General features: G+C 35.4%; 1 protein-coding gene across 6 annotated transcripts in view; it reads left to right on the top strand.

Annotated features, from left to right (window-relative positions):
- The window catches only part of SPEF2 (sperm flagellar 2), a 76024-nt gene extending 65162 nt beyond the window's left edge, over positions 1–10862 (top strand). For 5 of the 6 annotated variants that reach the window (XM_029961553.1, XM_029961551.1, XM_029961552.1 and 2 more), the window contains 5 exons: positions 1003–1095; positions 1676–1849; positions 4993–5181; positions 5309–5431; positions 10600–10862. In XM_029961553.1, coding sequence (XP_029817413.1) covers positions 1003–1095; positions 1676–1849; positions 4993–5181; positions 5309–5431; positions 10600–10677 — 657 coding nt within the window. In that variant the 3' untranslated portion in view covers positions 10678–10862. The remainder of the gene's footprint in view (positions 1–1002; positions 1096–1675; positions 1850–4992; positions 5182–5308; positions 5432–10599) is intronic. The other variant, XM_029961555.1, reaches the window with a different exon arrangement.
- Positions 10863–21133: the final 10271 nt, after the last annotated feature.

Raw genomic sequence — 21133 nt, 5'->3', positions numbered from 1 at the left:
TCATTCTTTTAGTCCATACTAGCTATAAATATCAGCTAGTATGTGTCCATAGATATATGTGTATGTGTGTGCACGTATACACAGAAGATGTACAGTTCCGCCAGTTTGCATTTGTCTGTTGATATTAAAAATAATTTTCAAACTGTTTTAAATACATTTTATAGGACCTTTATTGCAATTTATTTTCCAATCACCTAGTGTTGATTTTCTTCAAAAACTAAATAAAGTCTGTGTTAGTTCAGAAGTCTGTCAGTTTCAGAACTACTTTGATTAATTTCTAGATTGTAGGGGTGCCTGCCAATGCCTACCCATCCCTGACTTGCAAAGAAACAAATTCTGCAAGGCCAAAAATCCCACAAAAAGTGCAGGTCTATCTGCACCTATTTTTCTATTGTGGTAATTTTTACTGAAGTGTGAGAGTTCAAAAATAAACTAACAGTTATAAGGCATGCAGACTGAGAATGTGCACAGGATCTTACAGTCTGTTCATGCCTATCCTGTTTTAGATCTAGTTGATATTTCCTAGTCTAGTATTATAGAATTGGTTCTGAGGACTTTTAATTACAGCTGTAGCTATAGCTCTGTAGGCATTAGAGGACATGCTCTGCAGGCATTACATTAGTTATCTTTTTGGGAGCAGGGCAAGCATGAGAAGAGCCATGACTCCATCCTTCATCCTGAATTGTGGACAGTTTCTTCTAAAAGTACAGTTCAGACAAAAGCTATGGAGGTAGCAAATGGTATCCTAAAAGGAGGAAACCAGAACATGCATAGAAACTCCACATCATATTTTGCTTTTTCGGCGGTGTAGTTTACCACTATGTATTTTCAAGAGCATAAATTCACTTCTCTCCTACCTAATTTTCAGTAATTTCTGAAGTATCTGTTATAAAGTACAAACAGCTACTTAGGAATTAAGCTCTTAGTAACCTGTCTGTTGAACAGTTAAAGACCACCTTATTTTAATGTGTGAAAATTAACAAACTTTTTTTTTTTAATCAGGTTGGCTTATGGTTTAATGGAGATGAAGATCTAAGCATAACAAAAAGTTGCACACAATCTGTGCCTTTAGATAGGCTAAAACACCTCATAAAGGTAACTAAAAACACAGGTTTTTTGAAGAGACCACTATTCAAACCTGAGAGGTCTCATACAAAAGTTTCTTGTGTCTTTTTTTTTCCATAATTGCTTCAATGTTTCAGTGTTTTTTGAGGTCAGGTGGTGCTTCAGAATAATGTAGAAAGGAATCTAAGAATTGTCCTACTAAAGTAGTCTGTTCAGAATTAATTATTTGTGCTCTTCGTTGAACAACATTAATTTTACTACACAGTAACCAGCTTTGTAAAGAATAGGAGGCAAATGATCACTGCATAGACGTTTCCATGAAAGAGGGAGCTAATAGTGTGACCTGAATACAAAAAATGCTTTGAACATGTTTGTCATGATAAACGATTTTATTAATTTTTCCATGTTCTGTGAAATTCAATTTCTGTTTCCTTGAATTACTTAAAACACACGATTTATCTGGATTTACACAGCATTAACATGCTTTTAAACACAGTATCTCTTATTAGGAGTAATTATTGTATTTCATCCTTTTCTCTACAGTCCTTGATTTATATTCCATTAAATTCCACTCATGGAAATTGGTTTACATATTTTTGTCCTTTTATAGTTTTTCTTCAGTTTATTTGCTGATACCAGAAAAGATCCTGCTGTGCTCGACTATACTGAGATGCTGCTTTATTTTGCCTCCCACTCTGATCCAGTTGAAGGTGTATACAGAGCACTTAGCATTGCTACTGGAACATATGTTCACAGAAGAAAGGAAGCCTCTCATCCGTGTGCGGTAAAGCATTACAGTAAATTACTAGAGAAAGTAGTAGTGCTTTCAGATTGTAAATTAGCTATATTTCTGTATATTCGCTTATCCTGGGTATCTCCAGTCCTTACAAATAATCTCATTGACTTCATGTGAACTCTGCAAATAGTTTACTGACTTTGGTAGTAATACTCAGAAGTATCCTTCCAAAAGTCTGCAAATTTGCTTGCCAAATAATAGTGAAAGTTTAAGATATTTACTGGTAATTACTCCTTGTACATAAGAATATAAGGTAATTCCTTGGCCTAGTCTTAGACCAGCAGTCAGTCCCCAGGAATTAGACTGTAGTGTGACTGTAGTGTTATCTATAGATGCAACACCTGATATTATTGCTGGTCTTACTTTATTTTCCACTGTGTTTCTTTGGGGTATTTAGAAGTAGATACACATTTGTTGTTATTTTAAAGTGTTTAGTTTTACCTGTAAACCAGAAGGATAAATTAGTTTCATACAAAATAATTTTTAAGTTATTTTTACAGCTGTGATGAATGTATTCTCACATCAAATGAAACTGGTCTTTTGAACATTTTTGGTATTTCTGGAGCATGTTTTTATTCTTAAAGTCTCAAAATTGCAATTAGTGCACTGCTTGCATCAGTTACTTATTATTGAAGTACAAATTATTTTTTTGAGACATACATTACTTATCTGTACACACCTTGGAAAGAACATACTGTTCCAGACAATAAAATGTTTCATTGCCCTGTCACAACCACAGTGACTGTAGAATTTGCCCGATACCTACAGTACAGTTGAGATCTCTAGAAACAGTAAAGAAAGGGCCTTATTTTACTACACAGTGTAATCATATACATAAGCATAATAACATTTTATCACTTCAAATGACAAAACATATTATACTTCCCTGTATTTTATTTGGCACAACAGAGTTTTTGTACATTAGAGAGAGGGAATAAGACAATTTCCTTTTCACACTTTATTGGAAGAAGTAGAGCACAGACTACTCCCAGTTAGATACTGTGGACCTGAACTTAGTTTCCCACATTTCAGTGGAAAGTTCTAACTCTCATCTCATTGGATATAAAGCTACACAACCTATTCTCCTCTTTACCAGTTTCTGCTGGGTTTGATCTGTTTGGTTGGAAGTTTTGTAATATATATCTACACTGGCATTACCACCTATGTGTCAACAATTTCTTTAGGCTCTGAGTCACAAGTGAAGGTGAACGTTTGCCTTCAACTTACAATTAACAACATATCTCTGAGCAGAAGGAGTTATATCCCATCTAACCTGAGAATTTCCTCATGCCTAATTTCCCACTCAAGGCATTGGCTCTGTGAATCGGTGCTGTGTCCTATGCACAGTGTATTATACAGACAGTTTGTGTGCCTAATTCATTTGGGGACCCTCTTAGAAACCTGGGAATATCTAAGAATTAAATGTTAAATCTTGCTTGTGTGGATTCTCTTTGACTTTAGAATTGTCTGTTTTAGGTTGGTACTCAGAATCACAGGACTGATAGAACATCATTTTAATATTTTCTTTCTTCTTATGCCTTGTGTTCCATCTTTGTGCACTTTCACAATAATGTTGAATACAGACAAAAGAGAACAAAGGAAATCCCATTCCATTGAAGCAAATTAGTTTTCTCCATTGGTTTTAGTAGAGGCAACATTTCATGCAAGTTGTTCCACAAACACAAGCGGGCAAAAATTAAATTGTGTATTGATATTGTGTCATGTTTGAGCCAAGCTCCATCAAATAGAGAGAATTCTGAAGGCATCCTAAGTGGTTTTCAGCACCAAATTAAGAACCTAAATCTTTGTTTCCCTGTGGGTGTTTACATGTGATCTAAATATCCCAGTTCTCACTACGAGTACTGGAAATTTAGTAAATATTATCAGTGGAATATTCATCAATGAAATATAAAGAGCTATGCTGTTCACCTCTAAGAAGTCTTCTAGTACAGTTTAGGTAGCTGGCTTATATGTAGGCACTTATACAGCTGCATCTCATTTGTCTCTTTTCTTTTTCTTGTTTCGTGCCAATAATTGTAATGACTTCTCATTGGTAACTGCCTACAGAAATGCATCTGAAACTTTAATGCTGTTAATAAGAAAAGCTCAGACAAACATATTCTTGAGACTTAAAGACCCTCTCACTTAAAATGTTTAACTTTTAAGTCTCGATAATGTTGTTGGCTATGAAAGTCTGAAAGCTAAATGTAAATGATACAGTGGGAGATAGAAAAACTTCAGTGCTGATATTTGTGTAATCTCAACTATTGCTTGTTAAAAAGGCTGTATAAATGACTCTGCTCCTCTTGTGTTCAAAATTACACGTATTAAGGCCTAAGGCACATAGCACAAGCGTGACTGAATCTCAGCAGTCTCTCCCTCCTAATGAGGAGAGAAATGGTTTGTTCAATTAAATGCAATTTCCTCCTGGTCTTAGCTGTTAGTCTACACAGTGGCATAATCTAGTCAAAGCATTGTTCACCTGTGTGGGATCCTTTCTCGTCTTTGTGCTCACAGATCTCTACAGCAGGTTTGGTTTTGGTTTTGTTTGGGCTTTTTTTCTCTTTGACCAGCCCTTATATCACCACAAAGCTAACTAGTTGCTTGTTTAAATAAAATTCTAAGTTTTCTGCATAAAACAGAAAATCTCATCTTTTTCTGTGGAGCTGCTGAGTCTATGTTAACTGTTGGCCAAAACAGAGTTCTTGCAGTGACTCCTTCATTTGCACTAGAAAATTCCTACTGTTTTTTTCATGTGAACATTCAGAATCCTCGAGTTTACTCCTTATATAAACACAAAGTTCTTGGTATTGTAATTTGTAGCTATTAAATATTTTTATGTTTTGTTGCTCTGAGAAATATTATTTTTTCTGTAAAATGTTGGCCACATTCATGGAAAAAGCTGTTTATTAAATTTCTGCTAATGCCAACATTATGGATATTTCTGGACTCTTAAGATCTATTCCTTCATCCTACAGTGCAGTAGATAATTTTGTGTGAGTTGATGATTTTTGTTTTGCAAGAACTTAAGCTTGAAGTGTAATCCATTGATCCTTAATGAATGTTTAACTGAAACAGGTGATCTGCTGACAGACTATTTGTCTCCAAGTATTATACATTAATTTTCTTAGGATTCTCCATACCCCAAAACATTGTCAAATGAGAAGACTTTAAAAGAAAATGAAAAAGAAGTCTTGAATTACACCGGTGAAGGAGTAATTTCAGTGGCAACTCTATTCAAAGTATTTCATACTGGAGGAAGAAAAGATCAAGATAATCATAGATTTAGCGATCTGGAGAAGGCAGGCAACTATGATGAGGTAGGCAGATTGATTCAAAGAAGGTTTTGTAGCTTGCATTATATGTTATATAAATACCTGCCATAATCTTTGCTTTTCCACCAATGTTTTAAACAATAAATTGGCTATGTATTATTTTTTCTTTAAGCATTTCATCAAAATATACAAAGAATTAGATATTGAAGATCTGACACCTATTCCGGTTGAACTCCTTTTGATTCACTCCTTCATGAAAGACTTGATCAACAGCTATCAAGGATATAAACTTCATGTGAGTATTGCTTTTTGGGACCAAGAACTTTGTAAGTATACATATTTGAATTGCGTTATCCTAGAAATGTAAATGTAATTTGTGTAGATGCTGCCAATTTGCAGTGTAGATCAGCTGTACAGCTGTAGGTTAGATCAGTTGTTTTCTTGTCCGTGAAAGACAACTTTCTGACCTATTTTTTGTACACATCTGGCTGGCCTGTAGCTGCCTACAGCCTTGTCACATCCATCATTTTCTACAGCCTTGTCACATCCAGCATTGCCTTTCTCCTTACCCATGGGAAGGATACTGGTTGTGTTATCTTCCCAACAGGATCATACTGCAGGACACTACAGGATATGTGATAGGTCATGTTACATCCCAGGCCAACTAGGCTTCAGAAAAGGGCATTCAGAGGTAGTAGAGGACCAAGTGTTCTTCCCTGCCATTCTCTAGAGCTTCCCTCTTACTTGCACCTATGCTTAAACATGCATTAAAACAGTTGCACATAAGGCAGGTTTGAGCCAGAGTATAACCCTATTTAATGTGTCAAACTATGGCAAAAATACACGATATATAGGGTCTAAGAAAATAGTGTGAGACAAGATGAAAGGACATTTGCATGCCTAGAGTTGAAATATAAACAGTCTTCACGGGTTTGAGATGATCACCACCAAGGGCACATAGCGTCCCACAAAATCTGAATAAGGTAAATTATACTTCAGGATTAACTTGTACATTTTTCTGAATTATGTTCATCACTTGTAGGATGTGAAGTGCGCGGCATTTATTATATCACTCATAATCGTTTTCAGTAAAAGATGAGATATAAGAATAAAAGAATACATTTACTCAGTCAAAGTGAGGGTTAAAAATTAATTTGCTATAATAGGAAGAGATAGAAAAGGAAAATGTAAGACAAAGACAACACAACTGAAGATTATAACTTTCAGTGGGTATCCTGCCTATGTTGACATCTCAGCCAGTTTGGGAAGACAGACACCATGGAATGTTAGGTCATTCCTCCCTTTCCTTCCTTATTCCTTCTTCCTGACCCTTTTAATTTATTTAGTACTTTGTTTTCTAATTTGAATTATTTTTCCATCCTCACTGAATTTCTTGTAGGCCAAAGCATTTCTTGAACCAGTTGTCTGTATGTGTTCCATCTCAAGAGTTGTTCTTCACACAAACACCTCACTGACTTTGTTACATTTAACATAATGCAACCTCTTCATGTAGACCAAATGTGATGCAACCTAAAATAATACTTAACTAAGGTGTAAACTGAGAAAAGCCATATCTATATGCTTGACTATTTACAGCAAGGGTGACTTTTTTTTTGAAATCTCTTCACACTAACCAAGAGCTGCAAATAAAAAGCACAGCATCTATTCTTTATTAAAATTTCCAGTCTTTCTTTACGACTTTTAGGAGGAACTGTTATATAGCTTAAAGAGTAGACTGTAGTACACATTGAAAATTTATTAGCTACCATTGATCACCTATGTTATTTCTGGCTGGTAGGATATATTCAGAGAACTTCAGTTATAAAAATTGTCACTCTGTGAGAAAAGCTGTAAGACAGTGTATATGAATCTTGGCAGTAGCTGAGGGTTTCAGTGTACATATTCTAGCCCAAAGGAGTTTTCACCTCGTTTATATGTTGGTATCATTGCACTTAAACAATACATTTTTCCACTTTTTTGGCAGGTTTGTTTGATGCCTGTATCTCCTGACTCAACAGTTAGGTGATGCAGAGCTTCAGTTCTCATTTGTAATACTTTAAAATGCTCTCTTGAAAAGGCTTATGCTGATTATCTCAAATACAGTACTCTACGGTTTCTATACTTAAACCAGAATATTTTATTCCTTGTTATTGTTAAATACAGACTGCTGTTTTATGCATGAAATCAACACTTCACAGTCTTACTTTCAAGTTCTGACTAACTGGTGAAGAGTTATAACCACAAGTTTTTAAATCAGGTTTACAAAAAAGTCTTATATTCATCAGCAAACAAGCATAGAGACCCAGGGACCGTTGTTATAAGTACATTACAATTCTGGTCTAAAACATATGAACTTCCAAGAGTCTTCCTCTGCCAATTCCATATTTGGGGAACAGGTAAACTTTTTTTCTTTCCAAGACATTGCTGAAGTAAGTAAACAATATTTTTACCAACAATTATTTCTTCAGAAATTCTCCTGAGAGATGTCTAAAAAAACAAAATTCAACCGCAATGCTGTTATTTTGAGATCATTTATAAGATAAATATAGCAAGTTAGGGTGTGGTTTCTAAAGTTAAAGTGTTTCTACTAATGCAGTCAGAAACATCAGAAAATAAAATCTTTTGCTGAAAGCTATAAGTGGGATACCTAGCTTACAATTTTTTTGAGTTAGGACACCTGATTCCTTTGGATCTTGATGATCTGTTTGATTTTAACCAATACTATCTCTCATAAAAATATTTTTTCAAGATGAGATATATTCTTGTCTTTTGAAGGGATTTTGTTTTCTCAGTTCAGGTACCAGTGGGTTGTCAACATCCTACATGATGATGACCTTTCTGACCTTTCAGCCTTAGTAAAAATATCAACAAAGAATAAGCTTGGAAATTCTATGACTTTTTCATCTGGTCTTTCCTGTCCTGATTACAAATCTTTCTGGTCCTGACTAGAGCTGTCAAGTGGTTTGCCATTATCAACACATATTTTTTCTGCTTATCACATGAAATTTGTTCCTTAAGAGTAGTTGGGTGACACCTATATATGTATGTTTATGAATACACTTCATTACATTCCAAATTAAATTTTCTTTAAATACCTTTGATAATAAATGAGACAATATTTTATTAGACCAACTGATTCAGGAGGAAGAAACAAGCGGTTCTGCCTTTTCCACCGCATGGGTTTGTCCATTTGTTTTGTTCAATTAAAGGGTCTTCTTCAGGCCCTATATTATTTATTGTTACAATTGTTCCATCTGTTCTGAGACTGTCACAGATACAGAACTAGAGAAACAATCACACATTTCAGTAACTCTGCATTTTGATTCCGATAAATTTAAAGGAAGAGCCTGGGATATATTCTGCTTCTATAATTTGTAATGCTTAGTGCAGTATCTGTTAATTTGAGTGGACTACTTTCTTATAATTACTGAGGATAACAAGGTAGCTTGATAATTAGAATTCAGTTTATTGATATAAAAATAGTATGCATTGGATAAATTATGTTACATGTTTTATCCTGCTTTCAAATCCTGAATAGTCCTTTTTAAAAAGCTCTGGCTTTGAAGATAGGGATATCGCACTGTCTTTCTATGCATCCATGTTTTGAATACATTTAACATAGGCCCTTGCATTATGCTTATTCCTTCTAAATTAATTATCATGTTATTGTTATTGTTGTTAATTCTGTTAATCATTTCGATAACATAACTCAGATATTTATTCAAATAGGAATTCCACGGAAATAAGATTTCTATTAATGTATAGTTAACATGTCTTTATCCAAAAGTTTTATTAGTGTGCTGAGGAATTATTACAAAACCTATTTATACTCACAGCAGCCATTTGATGTTACAAGACTCAACAAACATTCAGAACTCCACATATAACTTAACAAGTAATCTGTTCATACAGATTATATTCAGTACATCTTATGACCTGGACCATATAGTTCATAGTCAATGCTTTGACAGAAAAAAGCACTGCTGAATCACTGTCTAGTCATAGGCTGTAGTTGTAATACTTGTGAAACTTGAGAAGCTTTTTTCATGTGGTGTTTTAAATGTCTCAGTGTGCAAGAAAAGGAAAATTTAACACAGTGTTTAAATACCTAGTTTAAAGAGGAGACCTGTGTTATGCTTCTTTTTATCATGTATTTCATCCCTAAAAAATCTTGGAAAATGAAATGTACATGAACAATATAGTTTCTTACATTCAAAAAATATAAAAAAATTTATTTTGGAACAGTAAGTTTGCTTCATTAAGCACAAAGTAAATCAGTTGAACTACTGTATCTGCAGTGTTTTGACAGTATTTAAGATTACATTTGCTAATATTTAGTATTGTGGAACTGGAATTGAATCTCCCTTTTCTGACTCAATGTGCTGAAAAGGGCCTTCTACTGAAGTATTTCTTTGAGTCAAAGATAAACAGTAGTGCTGCCTTCTAAATCAAATGACTGGTAAAATTTTCTTTTAACATGTTTCTGCTGTATTCACTGAAATACTTCTGATGTTTTGCAAGCTTGTGAAGCATCATTTCCATACAGGCAGTTCTTGCTTTTGAAAAAAGGCTGTATCTTCAAAATATGCATGAAATATATATTGAACTATATATCTGAATTTAAACTAATTTATTTTATAAAAATTCTGGCTGTTAATTATTTTTCCAAAGGAAGAAATATGTTTACTGACAATATTGGAAAATTCTAATAAGTTAAATTACTATTTATCTCTGTACTGAACATTCAGCTTGGGGTTTTTTTTAAACCAAAAATTCCTTGTTCATCCGACTAAGGCAGTGAATAAAGTTGCTAAAATTGGAAATTGAGCAGATTGTGCTTATACAAAATTATTGAAAATTAACAAATTGAACAATAAAGAACTGAACACAAAATCAAACTAATGAGGGCATGTATTCTTCCAAATGTTAATTAATTATTTTCTTTTATATCCATTTCCTGGAATTGTTTAAGTTCAGCCTGAAATATGACATATGTGAAAAAAAAAAGAAACTTTATTGGAGAGTTTGTCTTTGTGTGTTCTGAATAACATTTACTGGTTTAAACAACAGTTTTAATACCTCTCTTTAGGTACATGTTTAAGCTGATGTTTAAGATCTCTGTTTACTTTAAGAATTGCATTTTAGCACATTGCAGTTTTGTAAAGCCACCAAAGGCAATGAGGTTCTGGGGATAATATGAAAACATCATCTCAGTGATATTAATACTTAAGCTGACTGACAGCATTGGTTTTAGTGCTCTTCTGGAAGAAAACTTCTGTAACCTGGGGAACATGTAACTTATCTCCTCTGAAGTCAGTTTTTCATCACAATCTTCTAGTCACTAGTTAGAAAACTCACCCCGTGGAAAGAAAGCTCACCCCAGGGTGTTATTATTACAAGTTTTAAGGTGGATCAGGCTGCAACATGGAATGACCTTTTAACATTTCTTTTTCCTTTTCATAGGACGTTAAAATCTTCCTCCAAAGACCTAAACAAGCACATCCTACTGATGGAGGGGAAAAAGCGTTAAAACATCATTAAAACATACATTAAAAACATCAATGTTTGAAAAACTGTTGTTCATGAACATTAAGAAATATTTTTTTAAGTTGGCAAGAAATGTGTCTTACATCTCCAGTCCTCTCTTCCATGAGTGAGGTTTTTTTGTTTATTGTTGTGAGAGCAAAATCCCATTGCAATTACACATTTTCTGTTACTTTAAATTTTAAAAAAACCAAAACCACCAACAGGAAAAGTTATGATTTGCTCATGTCAAATAGTCTAATGATATTTCTAAATCAAATTAAACCAATTTCTGAATGTAAATAGAGATGATAATGTGTTCATTAAGAGTTGGTTTAAGAAAAGGAGATGTCCAATTCTTCTAAGTAAACTAAGATATCTGCTCACTTTTTGTTATGTGTATAGTTTAATATTTAGTTAAGTAAATGTTGTAATCAATTCTTTAAAACATGTTGCAATTTGTAGCAAATAAAATAAGTAAATGAAAACACTGCTTTTTTAAAGATCAGCATCAACCACCAAAAGGGCATGAAAATGGGGTGCCTGTTGGCAGTGGAGATGATGACTCTTTGCTATTCAACCTTTCTATTTCTAACCTTCCACTACATCTCAGTTCTGCTGCCACATACTAAAAATCTACAGGCTTTTCCTCCACTGCAGCACCAGGCAGAGCCCAGTGGTGTGGGTGGCACAGGATCACCTCCCCTCACAGCATGTGGCACAGACATGCAGCAGCAGGGCAAGCAGCACACCATTTGTGGTTCCACCGCTAATTTTGCACATCACATCAGTGGCTACAAGAATAAGGGGAGTTCCACACCACTGTTTTCAGTAATTGACCAAGAGTCCTTTTTTTATTCACATGGTATATTCAAGGGCACCGTGTTCTCCAGACAAATGTTGCAGATTTTCATGTGTGACGCGTATTTGTCTAAAACTCTCTATGGCATACCATGACACCTAGAGGATGTTGCCTTCTCTGGCAGATTAAGCAGAGTCTTGGTCAAATGCTCTCATTTATGGCTGAAGTGGTTGTTTCTTCTTCTATATCAAGTGTGACTGTTACTGGTTTTTTTCTGGAATTGTTCTGGAATAGATTTCAAATAAATTTTCCTGTTGTTAGGATGTTTGTGTTTCAATGTAGTTTTATTCAACTTTTCCATTCTCTTGTGTCTGGTGATGGCTAACTGTAAAATGATAGGAACTAGTTTTTCATGGAACTTTGTGACATGCATTTCAGAACACTCCTGAATTAAAAATTGAGATATCTAATAAATCTTCAGTTTTCAGTGGTATTCATTCTTCTGATCTACCGTTTCGAGTTTTCTGAGGACTAAACATAGGAAACAGGTACCTGTGATTATCTGAACTCAGTATAGCATCTAATTTGTAGTCTGTCAACTGCCCAAGATGGTAGCTAACAGTGGGCATTCTACATTGTTTTACTAGCCTACAAATGTTATTAATAAGTAAATAATTCCAAGATGCCTGGTCATATCTGAACACTGCTTCTTCATTCTGGAGTATATTTTTTTTCTGGATTCAGCATTACCCTGGTAAGAATTGCACAAAATATTTAAAGGTTACTTTCCCTGATTTGATTCAGCAAAGCATTCAAGCATATGATGTTCTCTAAGAATACAAATAGTCCCACTGAAGTCACATAGGGAACCACAAACCTTTCCCCTTTGTTGAGAATGCCATCTGCAGAGAATGTTTTTTACATTTTTAATCTGTCTTTATTAGTTTTTAGCCAAGTATGTAGGATACTGTAGTACTTGCATAACAGTTGCTGATGTCCCTTATGAGGTTTCTAGATTGTCTTCTTGAAATGTAAAAAAATTATCTATTCAAAAAACAGTAGCAGCATACAAAAAAAAGATAAACTGGCATAGTTAAGGTTAGACAGTGACTAACAGACCAGATAAATAAATTTATCTGGTAGTAAATATTTTGTCAGATTCTTAGAACCTGATGTCAATAATGGTGGGTTTATTTCTTTGTTGATTAAAGAGAGTAAAATTCTGAAAGGAAAGTTAGTCTAGAGGTAGCAGATCAAAGCATTTATATGTGATATACTAATCTCAGAATAGAACCCAGTGAGATTATCATTTCAGGCAAATAATGTTGTATCTCTTCACTCTACCTATTTTGTCTAACCGCACCGGCACAGAAACAGATGTAACTTTGTTGTGCCCCCGCAAACCATGCTGAAACCTCAACATCCTCGTTTTACTTGTGACAACAGACTTTATGATGCGTACAAATTAATCTGCTTTGTTACCAGAATCATTTCTTCACATAACATGTACAACTTGGTCAAAATTTCGTCCCCAACATTTTTGAAAAATTATATCTATCTATCTATCTAAATTCATACAAGACTCTGGTTTTTTACTGCTCTTATGAAGATATTACATGGATAGAAAAGAATTGCAGTGCAGCTCTCTACCTTTTGCATGTTTCATAGTCTTTAAATTGTGCTTTTGTTCCAAATAAAACTAAAGAAGGCTAAGAAACTAACTAAATAGTTTCTTAGTGAAAGCCAGCTCTAATTAGTAAGTGTTAGATTCTGACTTGGCATGCTGGAGATCTCTATGTGAAAATAAAAAGGCATTATTTTCAGAAAGCTTGCCTACAGTCCATAAACCTGAATGACGGAAGAGGGAACTTCAGCTACTGGAAATCATAAATTTCTATTTAGGTAAGATTTTTCAGGTATTACTCCTTTGTCATACACTATTTATATATTTTACCTATGGCCTAGAATGGGACATAAAATCATTACTGATAAAGTTTGAAATTAAGTGCAGATTGTGCAGTGTCAAGTAATGAACAGTAAAGTGGATTCCAAGAAATGTCAAACTTCATGCACTGCTCACATACTCCTCTATGGGAAAAGGAAGGTATAATTTCAAAAGCAAAGGACATATCCCCTGACAATAACAACTTATTTTTGTCAACAATTACTACTTGAATATAACTGAGTATCACAATAGTTATTCAAGAGACTTGGAGTTCCCAGCCAAATGCTGGTACCCAGGCGTGAAAGAGGTTCTTGTTTTTATGAAGAGGGAATGCTGAGTAGATTTGCATTCAGATTTGGCAGTGGAGTTACTGTCATATCATGTTCAGTTTTCTTGTCTACAGTTCAAGCTGGATGTTGGAAACTGGAAAGTGTTCAGAGAATAATGTCAAGAATTATGGGAAATCATATTTTGTATAAGAAAATTCAAGGAACTTGGTCTTCTTACTTTATCAAAGGAGAATGTAATGGGGTTTCAGGTATCACTTTTACAAATTCCATGTGAGGCATCTTCAAAAATAACAGGCTTCAAAATAACAAGCAGATTTTTAATAGGAAGTAGATTGACTGCTGTAGCAACCAGCTAAACATGCCATTTTCCTCATCAGAGTTATAAAATCAAGATAGAGAATTCTTTTAGATCCAGGTTGTGACAGGAACTGAAAGAATAAATAACTGCATACTTGATGTTAAAATACATAATTAAAAACTAAACCTAAAAGACTAGTTTTGCTTTCAGTTAATTGTATGCAACGTGCTTGATCCTGTTTTCACAACCTGATATCTTTTAATGTTCTGTTTATTCTTTAACTTCACTTATGTCAGGTATTCTTGTGTATGCTGCATAGAAATGCTTGGATAGTTTGCTTTAGAAAAGCTTACATTATCAGTGTTCTTATAATAATTAAAATTACTTGTATTCCATCCCTGCAAAAATCTTCTTTCAAAAAATCCAGCAAACCAAGAGATTCTGCTGAATTAGGATATTTTCTACACTTCTATTAACTTGCATAAAATCTCAACATTTCATTCTGTAGAGAATTCAGGCTCCGTATTAGTCTGTTTCAGGGCTATGACCCATTCCTTTACATAAGTAAAACCCCTCAAGGCTCATTCCTCAGGAAGCAGAGTGTGGTACAGGGAGATGCAAAATCTTGCAAGCAACCAGAACACTTTTAAAGACAGTTTTGTTTTGGCTTGGTTTTGGGTTTTTTTGCTTTAAAATGAGGCTGTGTTATGTCACCTTGTCACCATAATAGCAAGAAAAGTTCCTCAATCTGCTCTGTGGTCCTTACCTCAAAATTTCCACTGAGCGTGAGGTTCAGACATGGTTTGTTTTTGTATTCTTCATAAGTGAAGACAGCTGTTTCATTAAAAACCTCTTAGGTCTGCTGAATTTTCTTAATGTGTGAAGACAGCTAAAGGGAATTTCTCCAAATCGTTGAAAGAAGCATAGAATGATAGATATGATCTAAAAATCAAGCATACTGCACAGACTTCTTTGCAGTATTATAGTTATGAAATTAAAGGAGTATCAATCTGAAAAAATCAAAATATGTAATACAGTTCACTTTATCAGTAAAAATTACCTGTGTTGATACTATTTTTATTACCTCTGATAGATTCTTTAACAAATACTCTTATTTGTAAGTAGAAAAGCAATTGCATTTAATTCTCAGTTTTGCAAAATGTCCTTGACAGTGGGAAATAAAATATTTTCTGTTTGTTTTTAAATATTATGTGTAATGAAAGTTCTGCAGTTCAACACCTTATTGTAGGACATCCCTGAAGATTCAAGTAGGAAGGTGCAAAAGGCTTTCCCTCTGAAACGAGTAAGCTCTCACAATATAAATGCTGGGGGGATTTCTAGCTCTGCTGGAAAGCTCTGCTAGCAGCTCTGCTGGAAAGGGGATGTTGGTGGACTTCAAGCTGAACTTGAGCCCTGGGAGCAAAGAGCAATCTTGGCAGGTATCAACCAGAGCACAACTAGGAGTAGATTGAGAAAAGTCCTTATATTCAAGCAGTTAGCATTCATCATGTTTACAGTGTGTGTCCAGTTCTGGACCTCCCAGTACCAGAAAGACATCGACACTTACATTCAGGACTTCTCATTTACATTCAAGACGTTACATTCAAGACCTTTCAGTGTCATGGCTTCAGTAGCAATGCTTTGGACATCCTTACCCTTCAGAACATCAGAGCTTTGACTTAGTAATACAAGGCTTGACAAGCTTCTAGCTCATGTCCTTGCTACATTAACATAAGAAAAGTGGGTGCCTGTATTTTGAGAAAAACTTGTACTTATCTTGCACTGTGAATGTCATACCTGTTAAATAAAAAGTAGTAATAGTACCTGTCAGTAACAAAGAATGTGCCCACGCACAATTCATAGTTCAAGTTAGGCAAAACCTTCAGTTTTCCTCTTTTTTCTTATGACAGTGGTTCATCTGTTCTTTGTTTCCAACCCGTGTGTGTGTATATACATATATAAGCATGTATGTACACATTTATACATACATATGCATATATATATGTACACACATATAAATACATATGTACATAGAGAAAGCTAAAGTTTTCCTTGCCTACTTACAGATGGGAGTAAATTTTCACCTGAAGAAGTTTAATTGCATCCTGATGAACCATTAATTGCAGCTTTTCCAGCAAATGACATTCTGTGCTCAAGATGATTTTTGATTTTTTTTAATTTTTTTTTAAATGTACAGCATTATAACTGTTAAACTCATAATCTGATCCACTGGAGAACTTCATATATATTATTATAACTACCATAAAGTAAGTTTAGGAGAAGGTCTTGATCATAGTTGGTCCTGTGGAAGTGTTTCCAGTTCACCATAAATAATACTTAATTATGTCAGTGTAGGATTTTCGTTGGACATTTTTAATTTGTAAATGGAAATAACAGCATGTACAAAAATCAAATCAATATTGCCAGTATTTTAAAAACTGCATGTGCTGAAATCTCTTGGAATTCAAGGTTAGTATACTCAGGCCTAGATTAAACATACAACAGAACTTTGCAGTACTGTGACAGTTGACATTCAGATAATACATGTTGCAATTGATTTAGCATCATGTTTTTGTTCTTAACCTCATAATGATTAGTAGTGACACAATGAAATCAGAATTTTTTTAAATTGATATGTCATTCACATTTTTTCCTGAGAGAAGCCTAAAAGGGAGGAAGGGAGGCTGTGGTTAGGGTTCTGTAGTGAGGATATGTCTCACAGAATCATAGAATAATAGTATATCCTGAATTGGAAGGGACCCACAGGAGTCATCAAAATCCAGCACCTGGCTCTGCACTGGACACACCAAGAATCACACCATGGTGCTGAGAGTGTTGTCCAAACACTTCTTGAACTGTGTCAGGCTTAGTGCTGTGACCACTTCCCTGGGGAGCCTGTTCCAGTGCCTGATGACCCTTCGGGTGAAAAACCTTTTCCTACTATCCAGTCTAAACCTTTCCTGACACATCTTCAGGTCACTCCCACAGGTCCTGTCACTGGTCACCAGAAAGAAAAGATCAGTGCCTGCCCCTCCTCTTCCCCTCACAAGCAAATTATAACTGCAATGAGGTCTCCCCTCAGTCTACTCTTCTCCAGGCTGAACAGACCAAATGACCTCAGAGGCTTCCCCTCAAGGCCCTTCACCATCTTTGTTGTCCTCCTTTGGATGCTCTCTTAGAGCTTAATGTCTTTTTTATATTGTGGTGTCCCAAACTGCACACAGGACTCAAGGTGAGGCCGCCCCAGTGCAGAGCAGAGCAGGACGATCCCCTCCCTCAACTGGCTGGTGATGCTTTGCCTGATGCCCCCCAGGACATGGTTGACCCTCCTGGCTGCCAGGGCACTGCTGACTCATATTCAACTTGTCATCGACCAGGACCCCCAGATCCCTTTCCAGAGCACTGCTCTCCAGCATTTCATTCCCCAGACTGTACAGACAACCAGAATTGACTCACCCCAAGTGCAGAACTGGCACTTGCCCTTGTTAAACTTCATATGGTTGGTGATTGCCCAGGCCTCTAATTTGTCAAGGTCTCTCTGCAGGGCCTCTCTTTCCTTGAGGGAATCAACAGCTCCTCCCAGTTTAGTATTGTTTGCAAACTTACTTGGTATCCCTTTGAGTCCTGCATCCAAGTAGCTTATGAAGACGTTTAAGAGCGCTGGGCCTGAGATGGAATCAAGTCAAGAGAAATGTAATATGGAGGTGTCAAAACTGGCTGCAAGTTAATTAGCTGGTTCAGACAATGGAATCTTGCTAACACAAACAGAGGCTACTCAACAATCAGCACAGTTTTATCTTTTCCCCAGGCAAACTATCCTAGTTCGAATTGAACTTTCTTCAATCTGGTTGTGAGGAAAAAGAAGAAAAATCTCTCTTATTTCAGTCTTCCCATGCTCAATTGTAAACTTAAAGGGTTAAAATGTAAGACTCCTTAAAAGATCCAAAACTGAGCAAAGGAAGGGCTAAAAGGTGGCTTCTCAGAAACAGATGAATTAGAAGTAAGAAACAGGTTTCCTCTTCTCTACCACTACCCACATCTGAACATACAAACAACAAAAACAATGGTAAGGTAAGGAACAAAATGAGGACAAACTCAAAAAAGAAAAAAAAAACAGAGCTAGTACTCAGATAAAATCAAAGATTGTTTCCTACCATGAGTTTGTTTTGGAGCATTTATATTCATAAGGTGAATTTTTGTCTCTACTAAAGTCAGTGGACTGTTTGTTACTGATTTCAAACTAAACCAAGTCTACATCTGGAGATTGACCTTTGATTGCAAGAAACTTTATCCTAAAGGTCTCAACCAAAAGCCTAGTAATTATTCTTGGCAGTTTTTAGAAAAGTGTTCATTTATGATTGCAAGAGATTATAAGAAAGAGCATGCAGAACATCAGACACTGATTAAATTTAATGCTCTCCTTTCAGAAAATATTCCCCTCTTATTCAGGTTGAATTCTAACTGCATGGTCCAATGCTTTTGTTATGCTTTGTGTTCTAAGCTGAAAAGCCTTCTTTCTTTTGGAAAGCCAGATGCAGTGATCAAATGTTTTCTTAATTTTTCGCTTATAGAGAAACAAGTTCTGATACCTCTCACCATACGCCTATATAGACTTTTCTCTATATTACTGAGTTCACATTCTGGAATCAAGCATCCCAGGCATCTGGTCAGACTACTGAATTTATGTGAAGCCTATCTAGAAATGAGGTATTACTTATTCCTCTCCCATTTTCTACTCTATCTCCCTGAAAAATTGCTAACAAAGCTTTCAGATGTGTTTTTAAAATAGAAAAGGCCAATTACAAACAAATATGTTAGTAAGGTTTAAAACACCCTTAGAAAATTAGTGAGTCCATATTATTGCAGAATATGGACACAGTTTTCTTTAAGATATGCTATTGACATCAGCTGTGCTCTGCTTGGACTTGGGGGATTTGCGGGATGTGCCATTTTGGATATTTATGTTATACCATGTGTTCCTTCACTGGTTAATATCTGTCTAATAATATAATATAAATAGAATAAGACTTAGTATCTTGCAGCTGCAGCTTAACTTCCCTAATTTTGATGCTGACACATACAAGTCTTTAGCTTACAAATACAGGAATGTATTATGAGAGCATGATTCTCAGCACTTCACTACCGAACACATGAAGGCAAACTATTTAATGTAGAAAAGCAGTTTAATTCATTGCTAGTGAGTATTACAGCTGATCTTTATCACATTAATGCTCTTGGAGGCTTAGTTATGAAACACTGAGCTCACATCTATGTTAGTTTTATATCTGCATATAAGTGGTCTAAGCATTCTCAGAGTTGGAGAACAGGCTAAGCTGTTACATGGATTTAGGAATTGTAAACTGTGTTTTCATATCTGCTCTATTCATTCGCCCATTTTAATCTGCAGGCAAGTGTTGGTACCAGTACTGACTAAAGTTACTTACCTGCTCTCTATTTAGAAATGAAAACTCAGCCTGACATAACAAAGGTTTACAAATCCATACATTAAATCAGGTTGAATTAGATTTGTTTGGCAGGAGTTGCACAGTATGTTAAAAGTATTTTACCAGAGATTTTCAAGATATTGAAATCATCAATGTGCATTGATCTTTTAGTGGAGCTGTGTTAAACTATTGCTCCTGAAAAGGCTATTAGCACAAATGAGAGTTGCATACACAATACAGAAGCCAGGCAGGTTTTTGGGATGACTGGCTAAAGGTTTTGTTAATTTCTATCACAGGCATGAAATGTTTTGCACATTAAATACTTTGCCTTCATGTAAGGAATGCCACGTGTTTTCTGTAGTGAAGTGCATTCCTCTGTTTATAAACTAAAGACTTGGTGTGTCAGCATCAAAAGTGTTGATAGGGATTTAATGAAGTTAAGCGGCAGCTGCAAGATAAATAAATCAATCTTATTCTAGTAGAAATGTATTATTAGAGAGGTGTTAATCAATAAAGGAACACACAGTATAACATAAATACACAGTAAGCACAGCATGCACACAGATGATTTAGGTAAACAAAAGCATGTTTAAGGGCTTAGTGAGGAAAGAATCTGTATGCCTAAAAAGAAAGTATCAGTATATGTTGTTATTATATTACTTCTCCTTAGCCAAAGAATGCATGGGCATGAAAAAATAACTTGGAAAAACTGGAATAATTCTGTAAAACTAATGAAGAAGAAAGTGTAAGTTTTATATTACTGGGTTTTTTTCTGTGCAAACAGAGAATATATTGTAGAATTTCCTGGAATATACCAGCTGATAAAACAATTGCGTTCAGTCAGACATACAATTGAAATAAACAGGTAAATGGTATTGGAGGGGGAGATACATAATTACACTTCCAAGGAAAGGCATGTCACTGTATGTTTTCTTATTTCTGTTTACAAGGGCCAAATGCAGGTGTGCTGACCTGAAACAGAAGATGGTGTACTCCCAACTTGCTCTGGCTTTCTCAGTTAATGCTTTGACAGGTTTTGCATCTCTTGCTCTAGAGCCACATTTCACTAAGAAGGACACTGCGAGTTGACCTAATTTGATCTGAGTAGGTTGCACTTCTAACACACTCACAAATATAAACTGACCTAATTTAGGTCATCACGCGTTACTGTGGTTAAAAGGTCCCTGTATTGCATTCATTGTCAGGCTTATTTGAAAGTGAAGGGCTTTGGAAACTTTTCAGACAAACAAAACAAATGAAATTACTGTCTCAGTAATTGCTGTAGCAGCAGTGACTCAGATATAATAATTTACATATTTGAGTTTAGCCCATATTTTAAACATTTGAAATATCAGCAGGAAACTCCAGGTCAGGTTTTTTCCTCTTATGTGAAAAGATGCAAAGATATAGCTTGTCAGATTTGTGCAGTGCTGGAGGACCTCTTCAGCCTCTTTTTCACAGTCTTATGTGGTTTGCAGAATCAATAGCATTAATTAGTAACTTATTTTTTTGCATAGATTCTTGCCTTTGTGCAGTCAGAAGGGAAGAAAAGGTTTGGGAAGGTTTGGGAAGGTTTGGGAAGGGAAGGTTTGGGAAGGTTTGGGAAGGTTTAGGAGGGTTTGGGAAGGGAAGGTTAGGGAAGGTTAGGGAAGGTTAGGGAAGGGAAGGTTAGGGAAGGGAAGGTTAGGGAAGGTT

Source organism: Manacus vitellinus, unplaced genomic scaffold (assembly GCF_001715985.3).
Source record: "Manacus vitellinus isolate BGI_N305 unplaced genomic scaffold, ASM171598v3 scaffold_36_pilon, whole genome shotgun sequence".
Lineage (NCBI taxonomy): Eukaryota > Metazoa > Chordata > Aves > Passeriformes > Pipridae > Manacus > Manacus vitellinus.
Note: the sequence above shows the minus strand (reverse complement) of the source record. Positions and strands in the feature narration are given on the sequence as shown.